The 20,389-nt window shown below is 48.0% G+C and overlaps 1 protein-coding gene across 1 annotated transcript; it reads right to left on the reverse strand.

The window, feature by feature from the left end:
• Positions 1 to 83: 83 nt before the first annotated feature.
• FCMR (Fc mu receptor) lies at positions 84 to 14,948 on the reverse strand. The gene is made up of 8 exons (XM_047076737.1): positions 14,799 to 14,948; positions 7,554 to 7,889; positions 6,670 to 6,801; positions 5,494 to 5,719; positions 3,937 to 4,067; positions 3,405 to 3,560; positions 3,076 to 3,134; positions 84 to 802 (listed from the first exon to the last, which is right to left on the reverse strand). The coding sequence occupies exons 1-8, from the start codon at positions 14,833 to 14,835 to the stop codon at positions 626 to 628; spliced, it is 1,254 nt and encodes a 417-aa protein (XP_046932693.1). The 5' UTR covers positions 14,836 to 14,948; the 3' UTR covers positions 84 to 625.
• Between the last annotated feature and the right edge of the window lie 5,441 nt (positions 14,949 to 20,389).

The following is a 20,389-nucleotide window of genomic DNA, read 5'->3' on the forward strand; positions in this document are numbered from 1 at the left end:
GGTGGATGGATGGATGGATAGATAGATAGATAGATGGATAGATGGATAGATAGATGGATGGTCACTAACACTAACAAGCATGGTTCTGAAAATTTATAACCCTTTATTGTCATCTCAAAATGAAATGTCCTTATCATAGGACTCAAGATGAATAGAAGCTCACTAGTAAGAGCCAGCCCTACGATCAGGGCAAAGATGTTGCCAGGGGCATTTCATACCAGGCCCCTTCCTAGCTCACAGGCCTGAGGCATGCCCTCATGAGGCGGTCTGGGGGCCTCTGACTGGTATGAGGCCCAAGACTGAGAAAGTCCCCCGAAGCAACACTTATGTCTATCCTCCAGTCTGATGCCATGTGTCTGGAGCCAGGGCAGCAAAGACCCTGTGATCAAAGACACTCTGCAAATCCCATTGGCTTGGAAGGGAAGCAGGTAGCACGGGGACAAATACTCTGCCTGCCCAGAGCCCACCTGAAAACCACAGAGGGCTGTAGAGGTGTGCAAGAAGAAACAGGAGGGGGTACAGAGCTATGTTCAGGAGAGACAGGAACAAGACTTAAGGTTAGTGTGGGAGGTAATAAGTGCTCCAAAAACAGAGGAGGTATTGGAAACCAGCAGATAGACAAGACTCATTGGCACCAAGGTCTGGGCCCAGGGGGACAGTGGGACAGGTGAGTCAGGCAGGGAATATTGACATAGTCATCTGAATCAGTGTCCTCTGCTTTGGCAACAGGCTTGTAGTAGAGGCTCACATATTCACAGCTGGTCTTCAGAGACGGGGCATGGAGCCAGAGAGTTTCCATTACCTGGGAACAACCAAAGAAGCATCACTGAATCTGGGTAGGGTGATTTTGGTATCTCTCCAGACAGATTTCCACAGTGGGCAATGGGGGGGGGGCGGAGTATGTACATGGTTGCTGATTTCTCAAAGACAAAGACACAGAAGTGGCTGAGCTTCGCCAAGTGGCTTAACCTTGGGGAGTTTCAGGGTGGCGTCTCACCTCAGGTAACTGGAAAACACTTAGCTCTGATATGGGCAAGAAATGCCTTAAATGGGGCTCCGGCTAAAATCACACGGTTCAGCCCGGGGCTGAAGGAGACTCAGCTGCCAGAGGAGTTTCCCTTCTAGGATTAGACGGTGTGACTTGTGGAATAAATATGCATCTTCTTAGGGAGTTATTCAAGAGTAGGGTGAGTCATCCCCTGCAGCTCCGTAAGGACTCGGAGGAGCCGTGATGTGGCCTAACAGTGCATTCCAGGAAAGGGCTGGGTACTGAAGAGGAAGAAGGAAGCGTGCCACCTGGGCACAGTGCTGCTCCTCTTCCCCGGACAGAAACTTCAGGATCCTCTGCCTTCAGGATGGGTCAGTTCTTGGGAGGACAGGGTTGTGCCATGACCCCGCACTGTGCCATTATTGTAGCATCCACCCACGAAGGCTTCAGTAGGGGGAGTCACCTATTGCAATACAAGTCCTAGAACCAGGAGTCCGGCCCCATGAACATAGGAGGCGCCCAGGAAGTTCTAATGGGAAGGAACTATAACTTTGCGTACTTTACCAGAGAGGCAATGAGCTGCAGTGTGCTTCAAAAATTTGTCTCCTAAGGCGTGTTACAGTTCACCGTTCGAGATTAATTTATTCTGCTTGAAAAATTAAGATACTCCTTCTGAAAGCTGAAATATTGAGCCATTAACCCTACACACCTCATTGTGGACTCGTTTGGTCCAGATTTTGTCCCTAAGAGTGGGACTGAGAGTCCCAAGCAGGGAGGAAGGATACGATTTGAGCAAAATACAGGCCCAGGTGAGGGTGTGTGTGGCCACAGGGAAGTTCAAGGAAAAGGGCTAATGTAAGGGAAGATGGGTGCCGCTGGATCACACCTAAACTACTGTGAACCTTCTCTCGGAGTGGGTAAGGGCAAGGGCAAGGGCAAGAAGCTAGAGGTAACTGTGGCAGAGCAGTTGCTTGTTGCTGGGTATCACTGTCCCTTCTTAGCAAAGCACACAATTGCTCAACTAGGGACTCTATTTCTCGGTCCCCCTTGAAGACAGGTGTGGCTACATGACTAAGTAATGCCCAGTGGGATATGACTGGAAGTGATGTGTGAAACCTCAGGGTCATGGTCTCAGGGAAGCACCTTTCTCTTTCTGCCTCCTATGGGCTGGAATGTAGACATAATGCTGGTGATCGAGCATTGATTACGGACCAGTCAAGACTCCAGAGGATGGCAGAGCAACAAGACAGAAGATGTTGGAGTCCCTGGATGACCCGGTGGCTCTGGCCACCTCTTCCTGGCCCCTGCCTTAACTTGGGAGGAAAATAGCCTTCCATCTTGGGAGCCCTGTGGGTTAGGGTCTGTTGCATTGGCTTAGTCTACACCCTAATTAAAACAGGAACATTTGCCACACTTGTTTTTTTCCTGGTTCCTGAGGCAGTAGTATTTTAAGAGAAGAAAATATTTTCTCTTCTTAATTTGGATAAACAAAGATGAATAGACAGTTTAAACACCTTTTACCCATCTGCCAATGGCCATCAATAGAAAACAGCAGTTCCCTACGTCCCTTCCTAGGTTTCCACAGGAATCCTCCTCACCCAAGGGTTGAACCCTATGTGCGTCTTGACATCTGCCAAGTCATCCTCAAGGCCAGGCTTCCTGCCTCCAGTGATGCGCAAACTACCTCCTCTCACCCTAGAGAGTTTACTAGAAAGCTCTCCCTCATATTAAGGTAAAACTGGATAGATCCCACTCCCTTAAGACCTCCTGGAAATCCACACCAAAGCCCTCCTCTGCAGGAGTTGCCATCTGTCGCCTCTACTAAGCATCCATTTATACCCCCACGGTCATGCTTGGCTAGATAAGCCAGGTAATGAAGTCCACGACCGTTGTTGGGCAGTCAGTCTACTCACACCACCAAAGGACGAAAGTCTTCCCAGACTGGGGGCCCAGGAGCTGCTGGGAAAGCCACGCCCTTCAGCTAACAGGCAGCTCGAGGAACCGCCCCCCTCCTCCCCGGCCAGACCCGGGTCTGGGGCCGCCCTCAGGGCAGCGGCTGCCAATCAGGGGTGGGGGGCGGAGCTTACCTGCGGCGCGGCCTGGGGTGCTGACGCTCCAGGGCCTGCGAGAGGAGCCTCCGGCACACCTAAGGACCCGGGGAGACAGAGGTGAGGGCGTGGCCGCGGGTCCGCCCCGCCCCCGCCCCGCCCCCGCCCCGCCCCCGCCCCGCCCCCGCCCCGCCCCCAGACCCGCCGGAAACCGCGGGCTTGGGGCGTTCCCGGAGGCGCGGCGCTCGGGGCGCAAACTCGACATCTGGGCGGTTTCCGCCGCTGCACCGCGCCCGCGGGTCCGGCTCTGCCCGGCACCTGCCCCACCCGGGGGTCGCCGTCCCCAGCTCGCCCAGCCTCCGGCTCACCTGCAGCGTCCGCCGCCCGAGCACGCCGCGGGCAGGCGCTGTAGATGTTCTGGGAGCGTGGCGGCTGCGACGCGCGGCGCCGCTGCTGCGGGGGCCGCTGGGACGCCTCCAGGGCGCGCATCCTCACCGCCACTCGGCGGACCCGCCTGGAGAGGGCTGCCCGGCAGAGCCGCGGGGAAAGAGGAGAAAGGCGTCAGAGGTCCGTGGCCACCCCTCCCGGCCCTCGGGTCTCAGGAAACTAAAGGCGGTCTCTCTCCGCGGTGCTTGGCCGTGTCTGACGCGGAGATGCTCTGAGTGCTTGGGCACAGCCTTGTCCCCCACTGAAGACCAAAGGGCCCAGGCCACCCTCCTCTTTCTCATTTCCAGACATTGACCCCTCATCCCACATTCCTCACGCCCCTGGCTGCTCAACTAAAGCTCCTGCGTTTCCAGGCCGGGGGGGGGCGCGTAGGGGGCGGGGTTCCAGCGGAATCTGAAGCTCAGGGCCCTTCGGGAAGCTCACCTCGCCCTAACCGAGCCCCGAGCCGCTCACCTTTTCTCCTCTGAATGGCCCTTTTCACTAACAGTCCAACAAGCGCCAGCAAGATGAGGCTCAGGGCGGTGGGCACCAGGATGTGAAATCCTTGGTCTTCCATCCCAGACACCGGGCCTTGGTGGAAGGCTCTGAGGAAGGAAGGAGAGGGAGAGAGACAGTAGAGGTCTGGGAGTCTGGGAGGGAGAGGGGTTTAAAGCAGCGCTCCTCAGTAGCCAACTTTTGGGGAGATGTCTCACAGGTTTGTCCCTTTTTTTTAACACCCCCCCCCGTCCCGCCATCTGCCCCAAAGAGTCTTGTCTATGGAGTCAAGAAATTTGGATTCAAATTCAGGTTCAGCTTTCCACTGGCTGTGTGATCTTGAACCAGTTTCCCAACCTCTCTGAGCCTCCCATTTCCTGGGAAATGGGTACAGTAAAGCCTATTTCACAGAAGTGTTTAAGGCTGAAACAAAATTGTAGATATAAAGAAGTTAGAACACCTGGTCTAAGCAGCAGTTAGTAAATGTCAGTTCCCTTCTAAGCTTCTGCACCTCTGTTTCCTCACAAGATTATTGCAAATACTAAACGAGTTAAATTTCTTGTAAGTGGAAGAGACACTGCTCTCATAATGCTCCCTCTTGCTTATAAGGTCTTTCCTCCGTTTCCTCTACAAATTGAAACCTTACTTTCCTTAAAGGGTCAGCACATAAGTTCTCTTTTCTTCTCCAGTCATGGCAAACTAGAGTCAACTTTTTCTGTCTGTCCTCAATTCTTGTGTTTATACTGGTTACAACCCTTTTCACAGTCAGACTTGTATTAGTTAGTAAGATAAGACCTGGATATTGCATGTTTTCATCTTTCTTACATTTTCAATGCCCAACACATGGTAGAAAGTAAGAGAATGTTGGTTGAATTGACTTGAATTCTCCACTGGTAGGCTGGTGTAGTTTACTGAGCCAGGAATCAGGAGTCCTGGTTCTATTTGAAACCACAACGTTCTCATGACTTCAGTTGCCTCATCTGTAAAGCCCAAATGATGCTCGAGGTCCCTTTTCTCACTAACATGTTTGTCTTTGGTTAGGCAAAATAATTCCAATTATTATAGGTTTTCTTTGGCGTCTGCTCTAATGCTGCCCCCTCGTGGTCCATTGTCGCACTTTCCTAGGTGCTCCCCAGGCTTTAGACCCGCGCTATCCTATACAAATACAATGTGGTCACATAGGTAATTTTAAATACTCTAGAAGCCACACTGAAAAAGTAAAACAGTGAAGCTAAATTTAGTAGTTAACAGTTTTATTGTTAATTTTATTCTTATTTAGTTCCCCATCAAAATAGATTTGAATGAACGCTGAATGACTAAAAGATTTGGGTCTCATTTCTACAGGGTGTCCTGCTGGGGCATTGACAAGTGTGTTCTTGTTATTGGACTAATAAGTTAATGCGCTACACTCATAGGTAGCCTAGACACAAGAAGGGTCTCTGTTGGTGGACACTGCAGGAAGATTTCAATGGACCTCCTAACTCTAGACTACTTTGCCTGACCTCTAGCCCATCCTGGATGGTGGAGACCTCTTACCTCTGCCTGTGAAGCCTGCTGTGGTAGTTGTAGCTGGCCGTCTGGAGCCTACGAAGCACCCCCGGAGTTGAGGTCTTTGAGGTTGTGGTGGTAGATGGCAGGAAGGTTGGGGGCTTGGTAACTGCTACTGAAGATGCTCTGGAAACTTGAAGGTGGTGAGAGATTCGGGTGGTGGGGGAGGGGTGGGTTGCTGGAGGAGCCTCAGTCCTTTGAGCTGGTGGGGTAGCTGCAGGAGATGGCGGAAAAGAGTGACCTTCCATATATACATTCTAGTCACCAGTAGGATGGGGTCACCCTCTTTCTTGAACACACTCTCCTTTCCCCTAGACTCCCTCTATTGCAGTCCTCATGGCCTGAAATGCCTTCTTAGCATGGCCTCTCCACCTAGTACCTTCTATGTATATTTGCTTCAAATGTCATTTCCTCCAGGAAGCCTTCCCTGACTTTCCAGGCAGAAGAGCTTGCTCTCCTCTGATCCTGGGAAAAGGCCTGTTTGCAGTTCCATCCCCACTCTGCTTTATGCTGTAGTTGTGTGCTTGCCTGGTCTCTTCCATCCCACAACCTTGGGTATAAGATATGCTCAGTTAAACGATCCCTCTTGGCACGCAGAAACATCCTGTAGTGTCACAATGTTCAATTGATGTATCTACCTCACAAGATAGATGTGAAGATATGTTGTAGATAATTGCATGTTAAAGATGCATTTAAAACAAGGAAAAGGTATGGAAATGTAAAAGTACCATTAGTATAATCATCCGACTTTTTATTGCAAAAGAGAGTTGTTAAAATCACTGTATGCCAGAAAATGAAGACAGCCCTGTGGGGAACAGGAGGCATGACCATCTCTGGCTGGAAAAGATCTGCCCAGTCTTGGTTCCCCAAGTCATTCATAAAAGAGGTGGGTTTTGTGAATGGAGCATTACTTGTGGTGCCACCTGGTGGTGATGTGTAAGTTCTGCAATTCGTGCCAAGTGACCAGGCTTTGGGATGGGCTTGAAGGACATAGGATGCTAATCTCCGGGAAGTACCGTCTCCCACGACAAGGAAATACACATCTGAGACTCAGCTGTGCTTTGCCAACCATTCCATGAACTGAACACATATTCCCCCCTCCACTGTCACAATGCCCCCACATCATCGCCCCCACCTCTCCTACCTCAGCTTTGGTGAACTGACCTTTAGGTATGAATTCAAGAGAATCGGCATGTGCAGGCATCTGGAACCAAGGGGGCATCGGTCTATGTAAAAATTTATGAAACCATCTTGGAGGCTCAGGCATCAGCTCGTCTTCCCAGAATGGGTCATACTCTATTGAGGCAAAGGGAATAAATACACTGGGGGGGGGGGGCTCTCGGAAGAGACTGAGACCCCAGGAAGGGATGTTGGTATGAGTTGAAGCTGACTCAGCCAGGGTGGATGGCAGTGGGAGGACGAGGCCAGAGTCCACCAGGAAGAGCAGAAAAAGAATGGGCTGGAGACTTCCCTGAAAGAAATGCTCTTCCACCCTTGCTCAGTGGCCACTGGGATTTTAGAGTGGCTGTTGAATTAGTGGTTGCATAGGAGTTAAGAAGTCAGTAGAGGAATGGAGAAAGGTGGGATTTGGGAGACATATGGAAAGGATCAGATCATAAAATACCAAGTTTGACCTACAAATGTGACTTGAAAAATGACTGTCTTTCCTTGATAGTTATCCCTGCTATGTCTCATGGGACAGCTATGTAAGGCAGCTATGTCCTTTTGCTTCCAATTTCCTCCCATCTCAGAGCCTCTCCTCTACCTTAAACCCTCATTCCCCTCAGACCTTGGGGAGTGCGGATAGAATACAACGCAAGGAGAGCGTTTATTTGTTCCTTTCAAATGGTTTGGGTCGGAAATTTGGGGGACTGTGAAGTTAATTCACTGTATGAGGTTTCAACTATGCAAATCCCAATTATCTTTGGGCTGGCTAGCATGGTAATAGCATGACAGTCTGTAGGACTTCTGTAGTTCAGTGGTTCTCCCAGCCTTCCCGGGTGGTGACATTTGCTAGGTGCACTGGGCCTCCATGGGGGGGCACCTACCACTGTGGACACTCAGGGTGACCTGCTGGGTCTTGCCCCGGTCTGTGTTCATGCCTGTCCCACAGGCATAGACTCCGCTGTCACTCTTGGTCAGCTCTGTCACCTCCACTAGGAACACATTCTGATCTGGATATGGCTTCAGGGTGACTCGGTGCTTGTATTCTTCCTTGACGAAATTCTTGCTGGACACGACGGTGGAACATACTCCAGATTCAGCCACTTCCCGGCACAGATACAACCTCACATGCTTTTGAGGAAGCGGGCACTCAATGGTAATGGAGCTACCCAGAATTCCCTCCAGCTTTACTTCTGGGAGGTTCCTCAGAGCCCCAGCCACTGCAGGGAGAGGGAGTTAATGTACAGGAAGCCCCATTTCCAACCACATCCCCAACTCCAGCCCTATTTCCAACCCAGTCTCACACTCATCTCTCTAGCTTCAGCCTTATCCCCGTCATCAGCCCAAGCCTCAGATCACCTTAGCCTCGACCTTCTCCTGATCTCTAGCCCTAGCCTCATCCTCAACCTCCTCCTATCCCTAACCCTATGTACCTCCTCAGTCTGGCTCCATGTTCTTCCCTAGCCCTTTGCCCAAGCCTGACTCCCAGCTGGACCTCTCTCAGCCCAAACCTTAACATAACCCTCACCCTCATTCGAACCCAAACCCCTAAGATCTCAGTTACCAAACCTCTAAGAAGTCAAAACTACTCAAAACTTCTGTCCCACGCCGAGGAGAGATGATATGCCATAGCAACCCCAATCAGCACTTAGTACCCAACTGATTTCAGGGCGGTGTTGGGAGGCACACTGCGATTTTGCTGCAACAGCTTTCCTGTCTAGTTTTGTTTTGCTCAGGTCCATTCAGCCAAAACGACTGCTCACCCTCGGTTTTGTTTGTTAAATCATTTTTTTTAAAGCATCTGTTGAATGCCTTTTATGTGGCAGGAAGATGGCTGGCATCCCTCCCTGCACAGAATGAATCATTTAGTGGGTGGTACAAATGGACACTCACTACAGAGTCATGCGATACCCCACAACAGAGATATACAGGGAGGCTTGGAAGCAGTGAGCAGAGAAACTGGATCCAGGCTGCTGCCAAGGGATGGTGTAGTTTGAGGAAGGGTTTCTGGAAGAAGTGATGTCTAAGTTGTGACCTGAAAGACTGAGTGTGGAGGGCAACTGAGAGAATGATGGTCTTCACTGAATGAGGGAACACAGATGGAATGCAAGGGTGTGTGTGTGTGTGTGTGTGCGCGCACATATGCACAGGTGTATACACATTGTATGTGTGTTGGGGAGGGTGGGAGCAGGGAGGAATAGAATAGAACAGAATACAATACAATACAATACAATACAATACAATAAAAGTTTATGCTTTGGCTGAGAGAAGGCAGATCTAACACAGTTGAGTCAGATGGAAAAAGAGGGTAAGTCCAAATATGATTAATTATCAACTAAATGGGTCCCAATAAGTGTCTGCATATTTCTGGAAAGAGGGGCAGAGGGTGAAGTATGTGTGTTGGAGTGGGGCCAGGGAACTTGGGTAGAGGAAGAAAAGACTCTTCCAGGCAATGAGCACAGCACTCAAAGAGGCTAGGATATGAGAGAGAACATGGCATGTTCATGGAGAGAAGTTGACAGACTTCTTGAAATTCATCCCCTGACCACACATTAAGAATAGCTCCAAAGAGTTTAGTAAGATAAGGAAAGTCAAAGAAAGAAGCAGGGCTTGAGGTTTCTGGACAAGCAGAGAGAGCTGAAGAGGACATTCCGGGGGGAGCAGAGAGTGCGGACACCAGTGAAGAGGTAGAAACAACCATGGGAGTATGAGAATCGGGGATGGGGGCTGGAAAGGGGAACATTCCCAGGAGTGTGTTCAAGTCTAAGAGTGTAACTGGTGTTAACATGGTAGGGATAAGAGGAGTGTCCAGCCAGAACATGTAACATCTAACATGGAAACTTTCACACAAATAATCCAATGCTGTTTCAAATCTGCTGGAAACCTAGGTGTGTGAGGCAGCCTCATGACTGGAACGTGGCAATGGAAGGGTGACCCATTCAAAAGACAAAGACCCAATCAAGGGGGTGGGGGAATTACCCTGTGTGTCCAGACAGCCCACACCTGTGTGTAAAGCCCAGCATCAGAGAGTGAGCATGTATTTTTGGACCAACCCAGCCAGAAAGGGGCATGAATGCTGCTTTCCCAAGAGCAAGATGCTACAATATGGGCAGGAGCAAGGTAGGGCAAAGAGAGGTCATCATCTATGCAGACACCTCTAGTGACCTCACTCTGCTCAGGAATGAAATTCTGGTAAACCCTTGGCTTACCCAGATCCCCTGTGGTGGGCTGCATGTTTGTGTTGCCCTAGTATTCGCATGTTGAAGCCCTAACCTTCAATGTGATGGTAGTAGGAGATGAGTCCTTTGGGAAGTAATTAGGGTTAGATGAGGTTAGTAGAGCCCTCATAATGGGATTAGTGTCCCTCTTCTCTCCATGTACACAAGAAGAAGCCATGTAAGGACCCAGGGAGATGGTGGCTGTCTGTAAGCCAGGAAGAGGACCCTTACCAAGGACAGTATTTGTCAGCACCTTGATCTTGGGCTTCTAGTTTCCAGAACTATGAGAAATGAACTCTATTGTTTAAGCCACACTGTCTATGATGTTTTATTAAAGCAGCCAGAAGAGACAAAGCAAGGCATCCTTATTGTGTAAACCCTGGACAGACGAAGCACAAGAAAAGCTGCTGGGTACACTGAGCTCTGGTCCCAAGGAAGCACTAGTTGGTGAGATGAAAGGACAAGACCCCAGCTCTCCTTGGAGTTCACAGTAGCTTCTAACCCGCAACCAGGGTTTAGAAAAGCAGATTTCCCAAAGAGAGAAAAGATAGGTGTAATTTCCTGGTTTCGAATTTATGCCCAGTGTGCATATGAGGCATGTTGGAGGAACTTAGTAGGATGCTGGTGACCTGATCTTACCCTTTGGCATGGTGATTACATCTGTCTAGGGTGGGGCCTATGAATCTGCATTTTAAAATAAGCTCCCCAGGTGTCCTTGAATTTTTGCAACTCTGAACTACATAACTATATTTCCATATGATTCTGGGGAATAAAAGGAGGGGTGGAAGTAGGTGTCTAAGGGACCCAACCCTTTTAATATTGGTGTTTTAAAGAGGCTACTTAGTAAGTGACATTAATCTCTAACTTGGTGACTTGATTTTCAGTGGCGATGGTAGAGGACAGGGGTATAGGTGATTTAAAAGGTCACTCTCGATATATAGTTAGATATAAATACATATGTTTGGAACATGGGAGAAAAACACATCATTTCCATGATGAAAATTATGGTAAATGCTCCAAAGGCCTTGGCTGGGGTGGTGCCTTGAAGATGGACTTCGGATTCTGTTGAGCAGTGGTTTTCCGGCTGATGAGAACCCTCGCAACTCAAGTCACAGCCGAATTCTTTCTGGAAGAAGGAAGCTGGCCTGCAACTTTTTTTTTTAGTGTTTATTTATTTTTGAGGGAGAGAGCATGAGGGAGGGGCAGAGAGAGAATACCAAGCAGGACACACTGTCAGCACAGAGGCCAATGCGGGGCTCGAACTCGTGAACCGTGAGATCATGACCTGAGCCCAAACCAAGGGACAGACGTTTAACTGACTGAGCCATCCAGGCGCCCCTGAGACTTTTATGTTTACCAGATGGAGTGTGAACTTTTTTAAAAGATGAGAAACGTTCTACTCAACTTCCTACTCCCACATACACCAACATGTGTGTCCAGGCAGACTGTCTGCTTTTTGTCCTGTCGCAATGAATAGAGTGTCCCCCCTCCTCCCCAAAGCCAGTTCTTCTTCCTGTGTCCTGAGTCTAACCTGCTCACCTTCTTTAGAACTTCTCTTCCACCCTGATCCCTCTCTCCTCGCCGTGCCGTTTGGTTTCTTCTCTGCTATCATTGCCATGGCTTACACACTTGCTCTGATATTGGCCATATTGAAAACCTCCTCCATCTACCTTTTGCCTCCCCTTCAGATGCCACCCCTCTTCTGTTCTCTTTCTCAAATGAGTCATCAAGGTCACAGAATCCACTTTCATACCTCCCACTTTTTCTTCCACCTATGCCTGTCAGAATTGTGTCTCCAACATTCCACTAGAACTGCTAGTCAAGGTCAGCAAAAATTTCCTAGCTTCCACATTCGATGTCTTTGTCTTCATTTACTTGCCCTCTTGGCAGCATGTAAGGGAATTGAGTCCCCCCCCCCACTTTGAAATGCTTACTTTTCGTGGCTTCCCTAACACCACACTCACAATGACTGCTCCTTTTCAATCTCCTTACTTTCCTCTCCTTCTCTATCCACCTCTCAGTATTGGGTTGCCCTAAGGTCTGGTACTTATGCCTGGTCTCTTCTCAGTCTTCCCTTCCTCTCCCCACATTAGTTCATTTACTCCCATGGCTTGTAATGCCAACTGTATGTAGTTTTTTCCAGAACGTTCATCTCTAGTCTTGTCTTTTTTACCTCTAAACTCTAGAATCACCTTTCTGATATCGCCACTTGGACTCTACTTGAATATCTAAGATGTATTTCAAACTTACCATGGCAAAACAAATAGACGAACAAAAAAAGAATTCTTGATTTCTCTTCCAAAACCTGTTCTGTCTAAGCTCTTCCTGTTTCAGAAGAGAGTACCGGCATCCACCGAACTGCTGAAACCCAAAACTCATTCCCATATTATATTAAATAATCAAGAATAAATTTTAGGGGTGTGTGTGTGTGTGTGTATGTACTGGGTCATAACATCACGCATATGTATTATTACTTTTATGGGTCAAGGTGAAAAAGCCTACATCATGTAATACATTTTTGCTTTATTGTGGAACTTCCCCTAGGGCCATGTGGTCTATGGTTTGTGCCCCATGCACTGGGCTCTTGGAACAAGGACTATTCCAATATTTGTACAACCTGGGGCAGAAATACAAATAAAGACCCCAATATCATATGTCTAAGTATTTTAAAATCATAAATCAAGATAATAAACCGATGAGTAAAGTATGTCCTATGACCCATCTTGACAAATTCACACACCTTAGATGTCCACTCAGAAATATTTCTGTGTTGGGGGCACCTGGGTGGCTTAGTAGGTTAAGCGTCTGACTTTAGCCCAGGTCATGATCTCATGGTTCATGAGTTTCATCCCCGTGTCAGGCTCTCTGCTGACAGCTCAGAACCTGGAGCCTGCTTTGGATTCTGTGTCTTCCTCTCTCTCTGCCCGGCTCCCCCTCATGCTCTGTCTTTCTGTCTCTCAAAAATAAATAAACATTAAAAAAATTTTAATAAAAATAAATAAAACATTTCTATGTGGGAAGAATGTCTCCAAGTTTCCTACTCCTAGCATCTGTCCTATCTCCCCTTCTTTTCTCATCCCAACTCCTGCCAACACCACAAGGGTCCTAGTATATGTATAGCAGATAATCCAGGTTTCATGTATTAGCTCCACCCATCTCATTCCAAACAGCCTTTTATAGAATAAGATAGAATTCTAGGATAGAAGACCCAGTATGGAGGCTTATACGGTCATTGAAAGTGGGCCCAGAGTCATCTGGACAAGGAGCTCGAGGTCTAGAAGAGGGGATATGAGTGTGGGCTTGAGGAGGACAATCCCCTTGGGCCTGTGAACTCCTCACTCTCTGAGGATGGGCACAAAGGGAGATGGACTGGATCCAGAGCAGGGACCCCTCTGGCCCAGCTAGAACGGTGGTATTGCTCAGGACAGACTACAGTGCTGCAGTTCAAGTACCCTTAACTCCTAGAGATCTTCTACCCCCACTGAACCACTCTTTCTTCTCAAGCCTAAGTTTAGTTAACCATCCACTGTGTTGACATAAGTCCTCTCACAGAGTCTGACATTTCATTAAAATTGCATTTCCTTGGACTTTTAGGGTGTTTCAATCTTTGACTCAACAAATATTTGACTTTCTTCCATATTCAAGCCATTAGAAATAAAGCAAATGTGAATAAAAAATCATTTTGACCTTCAAGGAGCTCACCAATTAATCAACAAAATAAAGTGAATACATGCCAAGTCACAATATAAGGCAGAATGAAGTCAGCTCTTGGGATTCAGAACACAGGGCTCTGGAAAGCATACAAGGAGGTGGAGGTTGAAGTGAATTCTGAAGGGCTCATAAAAGGTGGAGATGAGAGGAAGGATGTTATCAGCAGAAGGAATGGCATGAGTAAGAACATGGTGACAGGAATGTCCAGCACATGTTTAAGGAGGAGTCCTCTTTGGCTGGAGGTTAGGGAAGTGCAGGGAAGTATGGTAAGCTCAGAGGGTAAAAGGGGAGCACAAGGTAGGAGTTTGTAGGCAGTGGGAGCCATTGAGGTTTCTAGGAAGGGCGATCCTATGATTAGAGTCAAGCATTAGAGAGAGTAATCTGGATTCACCAGTGGGTCAGTTTGGAGGAAGTGGGATAGTTATGAGATGACTTCGAGTTCTGTTCCTTTCCATTCCCTCTGTTACCTCTCTAGTAGAGGCTGCTTATCCCGGTCATGCGAATCCAGAAATTACATGAACTGGCCATTAATTGGGTCAAAGTCTGGGTGGGGATAAGTGGTAAGAGGTGGTAAAAAAAAAAATCATTCTGGCATTTGCACCTGATATCAGAGATAGTTAAGATGGATAGAATAGCTTGTTTGGATGGGGGCCAAAAAGGAACTTGAATTATGGTGCTAGGTATGTTGCATTTCAGCTCTTGGTGGGAGACTAAAGTGGGGGTTCCCAGAAGGCAGCTATTGGGATTCAGAAGACAGGGCTGAAGATATTAAACTTGAGGAATGGATTAGGGTTACTGAACTGATGAAGGAGTCCTCGTTTAAAGCTGAAAGTTGAAAATCAGCAGTGAAAGAGATCCAAAGAAAGAGAATGTGGAGGTAAGAAGAAAGAAATTTGGAGGCACTTGCTTTATGATCCCATATTATCAAACTAATATGCCTAGGAGAGGTAATGCCTTCAACACTAGTGGGTCAACACCTGAGCCTCACAGGAGATGTGTCTGGAGTGGAGAGCGGGGCACTCACAGAGAGTGGGGAGGACGTCCAGAACTTCACATGGTCTCTATCCTTATCCTGTCCTGAGTACTTATCTGCAAATAAATCCATCCAGGAACATCAGGGCTAGAGATGGCCAGCAACTCCCCTACCTGTGGACAATTCAACCTCATAAAACGTCCAAGGTGTTTTCCCAGGGCACTTACCTGGCAGGAAGCAAAGTGACCAAAGCCAGAGGTCCATGGCTCCTTCCAGAGCAACGTCCCATCCAAAAGCCCCTGGAGATGGGGACAGGGACCCACTGCTCACCCAGGAACCCTTTACAATCTGGAGCTTGAAAGAGATTTCTGGCCCCCACGAGGAGCAAGACTTGAAAATGAGGAAATGACAACTTGTTTTGTTTGCTAACTAGTTTTAGACTAAAAAAGAAAATACCAGCAAACCACAGCGGAAGTTAGGAATTGAGAAAATATGTTATGTTGAGCACGAATGGGTCACCAGGGTTCAAAGGGCCTCTAGGTAGGTAGCTCCAAAAAGCTATTAGAAGCTCTCAGGCATGATGTTTCTTAGCCTTGGGCATGTTTTCTTGGAAGGGCCTCCCATGCATTATGAATATTCATTGACTTCTGAGACAGAGTCACTTGCCTTATCCCTGTCTTCAGGATAAAAGAGACTTGTCACCAATTTTCTCCATCTGAGGAGGACTGTATGGGTAGAAACTTAGTCCTGAAGTCAGAAGATACTGGTTGTAGCCCTTGAATTTACTTGGCAAATAATTTTGTGCACCTACCATGTGGGAATACTAACCATTGGTTTTGAGGAATTCACTCCCTTTCTCTGAGCCTAGATCTCCTTATCTAGAAAAGGAAGGTGGGACTCAATGAGCCTGGCATTCCCTCCTGTAGGTTACTGTTCCTGGAGTCTTAATTAACCACAGTTTGCCCAGAACCTCAGATCAACCACCCTTCATCTCTCCCAGCTCTGCCCCTGAAGGTGCTGCCCTCGGGCAGGGGCCCAGGCAACCTCCCAGTGGCCACAGAGGCATGCCAGACAATCACGTGACAGTGTTTGAAGTCACAGCAACCTGGCAGAGCTAGGCTCCAAGCCCCCCGAGGGTCTATGGGAGAGGGCCAGTGACTGATGGAGACAGGAGATATGCTGAGGCCATCAGTCACAAGGTATCACAGAAAGAGCTCTGGGTTCCCGTCTGAAGACATGGCTTCTGGTCCTGGTTTGGTGCTTCCTAGCTTCGGGCCTCAGTTTCCTCATTAATAAATAGGGGTGGTCTCTGCCCTGCCTACATCACAGGGCTTTCATGAGGCCCAGCAGAAACCATGGCCATGAAAGGGCTTGAAGGGCTTTTAAATGTGGAGGTGCAGCATGGAGCGGTTACTTAATCAGAGGATCCCTAGGGCTTCATTCCCTATGGTTACATTGTAGGCACCTGGCCAGCATCCTCATTTCCAGGGGCTGCAGCCTCTCGGGGGCACCGAGGACTGAGGCCATTTCCACCCCCTTTCTTACCAGACTGGTCACATGCTCTCCAAAACACAAAACGACAACATCCGCAGTAGAAGTCAAATGCGAGGCTCAGGGCAGGTGCAGAGGAAGTGTGTGTGGGGGGCAGGCAGCCTGTCCTGCCCACCCCTATCTGGGTTTCCATCAGCTCAGGGCCGCTGCAGTTCTGATTTCCTCCAACCACCAACTGGGCCAAGGTGTCAGGGGGCAGCCTCAGGCCTCTGGTTAGAGTGAGTGACTGCCAGAGGCCTCGGTTCTGGTCAGCCTCCACCCTTCCTACTTGGAGGGCTCGTCCCAATTCCTCACGGCTGTCCCACAGCTGGGCTCTGCCATCTGCTGGGCTCAAGACCTGGGACTGCCTTGGCGAGAGAGAGAATAAATGACTGTGGTGGGTGGGTGTGTGACTGTGGGTGTAAGAATGTGGGAGTAAGATGGGTAGGTGTGTGTGTGTGGCTTGTGAGTGTGAACATGCTGTGTGCGTGCACACGTGCGTCTATGGAGACGTGGGCTGGATGTGCTGTAGCTGCAGTGCTGGGAATGCGTGGAATGAGATATTTTCACATCGCGGGTGGCCCAGATGAAACCCTTAGTAACATCACACTGGGGTTGTTACGAGCGGGAATCGGGGGGGTCTCAGAACTCCTGGGTAGGAAGTGAACGCTTGAAATCTGAGGAATCAAAACTCCCAGACCTGGGCGATCCAGTCTCTACCTCCAGTCTCTACCCCAAGGTCTCAGGGTGGGCTGGGTCCCCAAGGGAAGGCTGAACCCTGGCTAAGTGGAGGAGTTTACTATCTTCATTCTCTTCTCCCTCTTTTTTCACCAACCAAATTTTATTGCTCTTTTCTGACTCACAGGGCGGCTGTGTTGCCCTGGTGTTCCCACTTGGGAAAAGGTATGAAAAGCTGAAGCCCACTGACAGGCAGGGGACTCAATGGCCTAACATCCTCTGGGGCTAACGCTTGACCAGAAGGGATGAACGCAATGGGAAAAAATTCAGAGTCTGACGACAGGGAAGTGGATATAATAAATAATGCCAGATACACTGGGAACTGTCCTAAGTCCTTCAGGTGAATTCATTTAGTCCCCATAATGACTTGGGTTTTTATTATCCTCCCTATGTTACAGGTGGGATAAGAAAAATATTTCTCATAAGGTTGTCGTGAAGATTGCCTGAGGTAAGCATCACAAAGGGCTTGATACGATGCCTGGAATATAGTGTGAGTTCAGTGGAGATTAGCCGTCTCCGTTAAGGTGAAAGTTGTCATTATGGATTGTGCTTGGTTGTAACATCACCCTCCTTTGACCTCCTGGAGGCCGTTTCACCTCCGAAACAGCCATCTTCTGGGCCTTTCCAGACTGAGGGTTGAGATCCTAAGTGGCCCTCCCCGGGACCCAACACTACTCTCCCCAAAGACAGATCATGAGCATCCCCTCACCTGCTAGATTCACCAAGGAGCCCACTCAGGTAGAGGTACCCGGCTCAGGCACCCTGTGGTTCCCATTTTCCAAGAACTTGGGCGAGAGGCTTGCCTGACCCAGACTGAGCCACTCCACAGGAACAAGACTTTGGGAAGGTTAACCTTTACTGTGAGCCTACCCATGGCCTTCTGCTATAAGAAATGGTAAGACTTCTTACCTAAATATGGCCACACTTCTATTGATATTCTAAGGTTAGAACCCAAATATGTAGAATTTTGGATGAATTTTAATGCGATTTATCAGCAAAAATCTGGAGTTTAGAATATTCACCTCCACACATTTAATCAAAGACTTTTGACTCCAGTGAGGGTGGGTCAGCTGCCCATTTCTTTATCAGCCTTAGGAGAGGCTTACCAAGCCCTCAGAACTCCTGGAATCTAAGAGCTTGACCATCTTCTTTCCCTTCCTATTTCAGCACCCTAGCTAGTTGGGAGCCATTGGTCTGTTTTATATCTTTTCTTTTGGTGGCTCCTTAGATATGTGGTCTTTCTAAGATGATCTCTCATTATGTTTCTTATATAGACCCTCTAGTAGAGTTCATTATTTCAGAGAAGCTCGTGGGGTCGGTGAGGAGGGGACTGTACTTGTTTCTCTGCTTTGGGGACCAGATTCATTTACTGCTCTTAGGACAAATGTTCTGTCCTGATTCTTGGGAAAAGCTTAGACAAACGATATGTATGTATATGTATATGTATATGTATATGTATATGTATATGTATGTATATATGTGTGTGTATGTGTATGTATATATGTATATATATAGCTTTACAAACCAAAATCAACTACTGTAAGCAGATTCTCGGCCACTATTGGGCCTTAGTAATGTGTAATCATTATTACCTAATGGATTTTTTAAAGGAAAAAAAATCAAAATAATTCAAGAACTTGAGGAAGATTTTTTTTTTTTTAATCATCAGAAACAGTTAAGTACTCCTCTGAGTCATTGCTCGGCACTGATCATTGCTAGTTGGTTTATCATTAACCCCACAGTCGATTGTTACTCCCAAGGCCTGGGCTGAATAGTGTCCCTCTGAAATTTATGTCTACCTAGAACCTTAAAATATGACGTCATTTAGAAATGGGAACTCTGTGGGTGTAATCCATTAAGATGAGGCCAAACAGGATGGGGGGGAGCAAAATCCAATGGCAGGTGTCCTTGTACAAAGGCCGTGTGAAGACCCAGACAGACACATCAAGAAAAGGCCACGTGAGGATGGGGCAGAGACGGGAGTGATGCAGCTATGAGCCAGGGAACACCCAGGATTGCGGGCGGCTGCCAGACGTGAGGAGAGAGGCCCGAGCAGCTTCCCCCTCTCAGCCTCCTGAACAAACCAACCCTGCGGACATCTTGGTTTCAGACTTCAAACCTCCAGAACAGTGCAAGACTAAGTTATTGTTATTTGAAGTCACCCAGTTTATGCAGGTTTGTTATAGCAGGCTAGGAAACTTAAACCCTCCCCCAAATTGTTGACCTTTTAAGTTATTAGATATCCCATTTCAGCCACAGACCAGCTTCCTTATTCATGGAAGGATTTCAGGTGGGCTTTGGGCCGTACATTATTATACTTGACCACCAGTTTATAACATCAGTTAAGAATAATACAGGATCGTCTATGACTTTAGTGGCATTTCTTGGTCTTTGATTCTAGGGGATGGGATAGGCTGCCTGAGCTCCGGATTGGCTTGCAGGTTATTGGCATTAATATAGAAGCTGCATCTAAATCTTACTGCCCCAGGAAAGATGCTTTGGTTGGAGAGTAGCTTCCAGGGGGAAAACATAGGTTCTGATGCACCTTGTAGTTTTGGTTCTCCTGGAATGATTTGCTGTCATTCCAGAAGAAGCTAAATATGCATCCCCCTTACAGAGAACAGAGAGAAATAAATATTCCTGATGACCATCTCTCCGGGCCAGAGTGCAGCCCAAGACTCTGATCCAGGTCAGGGTCCAGGAATCAGGCCTGGACATTACGGTTGGTAGAGCAGGAGGGGAGACTAAGGAGGACTGAAATCTGAGTCTGGTCAAGGGCAGGCTTGGAAGCACAAAGCATCAGAAGCAGTATGATCAAGGCCCAGGTGGAAGCAAATTCTCTTCCCCACATCAGGCAGGATAGAAGCCTGGGAAGAACTTTCTCCCAGAGAGAACTCTGATACACAGAGGCCCTGAGGAAGAGTCTGGTGTGGAGTGAGGGGTTGATAGGATATGATTAGGTTCAGTGCCAGAACCTAGGAATGGCCTTGGCAGACAAGGGGGTCCTTTATCTAATCACTGTCCCCCAAGAGACTTTGGGTCAATTATTCTAAAAGCTAAGTTATCATTTAACTAGCTTCTAGCTGAAATTTCTGTGGAAGGAGTTTACTCATTTGGTTACTTGAGTTTTGATTAATAGCCTCTCTATCTGGAAGGATACCCCAGGAAGGTATAAGATCCAAGGTCAAGAATTCCATGGATACTTAACCAAGATTTTTTCTTAATGCCTAAGAGAAGCACAGTTATACTTGCTTTCGGTTTATTCCATTATAAATAGTCTTAATTAAGTTCTGTAACACAGAGTTTCAGGTTCTTGACGATTGGTGTAGACCCCAAACAATTCTTTTATTGATCATCTTGGTCCCACTTACAGGCAGTCTCCTAGCCCCCTTCAGTCTAGCGTTGGAGGTGGGGGGAACTTTGGTTTACGCACACAGCCTGGAGTGCCTGAAAATGGTTACCAAAGCAAAACACCCTGAAAGGGTTACCTGGGAAATAGAAGGTATGGGGACAAATGCAGTCTGAGCCTCCTTGGTGGCAATCATGGTCT

This window comes from Lynx rufus, unplaced genomic scaffold (genome assembly GCF_022079265.1).
Source record: "Lynx rufus isolate CCGP_SWC_20201006 ecotype Redwood Valley unplaced genomic scaffold, mLynRuf1.p SCAF_15, whole genome shotgun sequence".
Taxonomy (NCBI): Eukaryota; Metazoa; Chordata; class Mammalia; order Carnivora; family Felidae; genus Lynx; species Lynx rufus.

Bases quoted from the DNA above. Each gene is read 5' to 3' on its own strand.
- FCMR (XM_047076737.1), bottom strand. From the start codon at position 14,835: ATGGACCTCTGGCTTTGGTCACTTTGCTTCCTGCCAG. The intron at 5,720-6,669 runs GTCAGTTCACCA...CATCTCCTGCAG, and splicing joins TCTTGAATTCATACCTAAAG to CTACCCCACCAGCTCAAAGG. The intron at 3,135-3,404 runs GTGAGCCGGAGG...CCGGGTCCTTAG, and splicing joins TCGGGCGGCGGACGCTGCAG to GTGTGCCGGAGGCTCCTCTC.